Source organism: Nannochloropsis gaditana (genome assembly GCF_000240725.1).
Source record: "Nannochloropsis gaditana CCMP526 unplaced genomic scaffold scaffold681, whole genome shotgun sequence".
Classification (NCBI taxonomy): Eukaryota; class Eustigmatophyceae; order Eustigmatales; family Monodopsidaceae; genus Microchloropsis; species Microchloropsis gaditana.
The window spans coordinates 5277-6039 of NW_005803272.1; the positions used below are offsets into that span (position 1 = coordinate 5277).

Below are 763 nucleotides of genomic sequence, written 5' to 3' on the forward strand. Positions count from 1 at the left end.
TGGCGGCAGGGGGCATATCGGGTTCCAAGACCGGGTATCCTTTCAGGCGGGAATGAATGTCGTACAGCGACTCGCCGAACAGATTGCCCACCCTGCAAGGGAGGGCGCGAGAGAAGGGAGGGAGGGCCGGGCACAGAGTTAGACAGAGCCGTGCCTGCACTCCACCTGATATTGACACCTTTTCGACCTGCGGCACCCTTTTCTCCTGGCAAGTCTCTCCTTCTTCCCTCCTCCCTTGGCCCTCCTCCCCTCCCTCCCTCTCTCCCTCCCTCCCTTCCTACCAGCGCGCCGCCATAAGCGTGATCATGAGGGGTACTACGTATTGCATGTCTCCTGTCGCTTCGAGGAGGATCACGGTCAGAGAAATCGTCATCCGAGCCATACCTCCCAGGACCGCCGCCGCTGTCGGGGGGAGGGAGGGGGGACAAAGGAGGGAGAAAGGAGGGGGTGGGAAGAGATAATGGTGTATGTGAGGAGATTCAGGGATGGCCTCTTTACGCGTAAGCCTAAGAAAAGGGCAATGGAAGGATGAGACCAAAAGCGAGCACTCACCACCCACAAGCGCGTAGGTACCGGAATCCGCAAAAGTCCCTGTGGCGACATGTGCAAAAACATGAATATCCACGGTGGCTTAGAAGACGCTACCGGGAGAAAGCACGCAGACAGGACAAGGTACTCGCACGCGCGTCCTCTCCCCTTTTCTGTCCCCTCGTCTCCTCCATCGGTTCCGGTGCGTGTAATGCCGGGAGAACATGCCTGTGAA

The 763-nt window shown here is 58.6% G+C and overlaps 1 protein-coding gene across 1 annotated transcript in view; it reads right to left on the bottom strand.

The window, feature by feature from the left end:
• Positions 1-277: 277 nt before the first annotated feature.
• The window catches only part of NGA_0468600 (chloride channel protein 7), a gene marked incomplete at both ends in the record, with an annotated part of 872 nt that continues 386 nt past the window's right edge, over positions 278-763 (bottom strand). Inside the window, 2 exons of the mRNA XM_005853924.1 lie at positions 278-402; positions 553-591. Of these exons, the coding sequence (XP_005853986.1) occupies positions 278-402; positions 553-591 (164 nt within the window). The remainder of the gene's footprint in view (positions 403-552; positions 592-763) is intronic.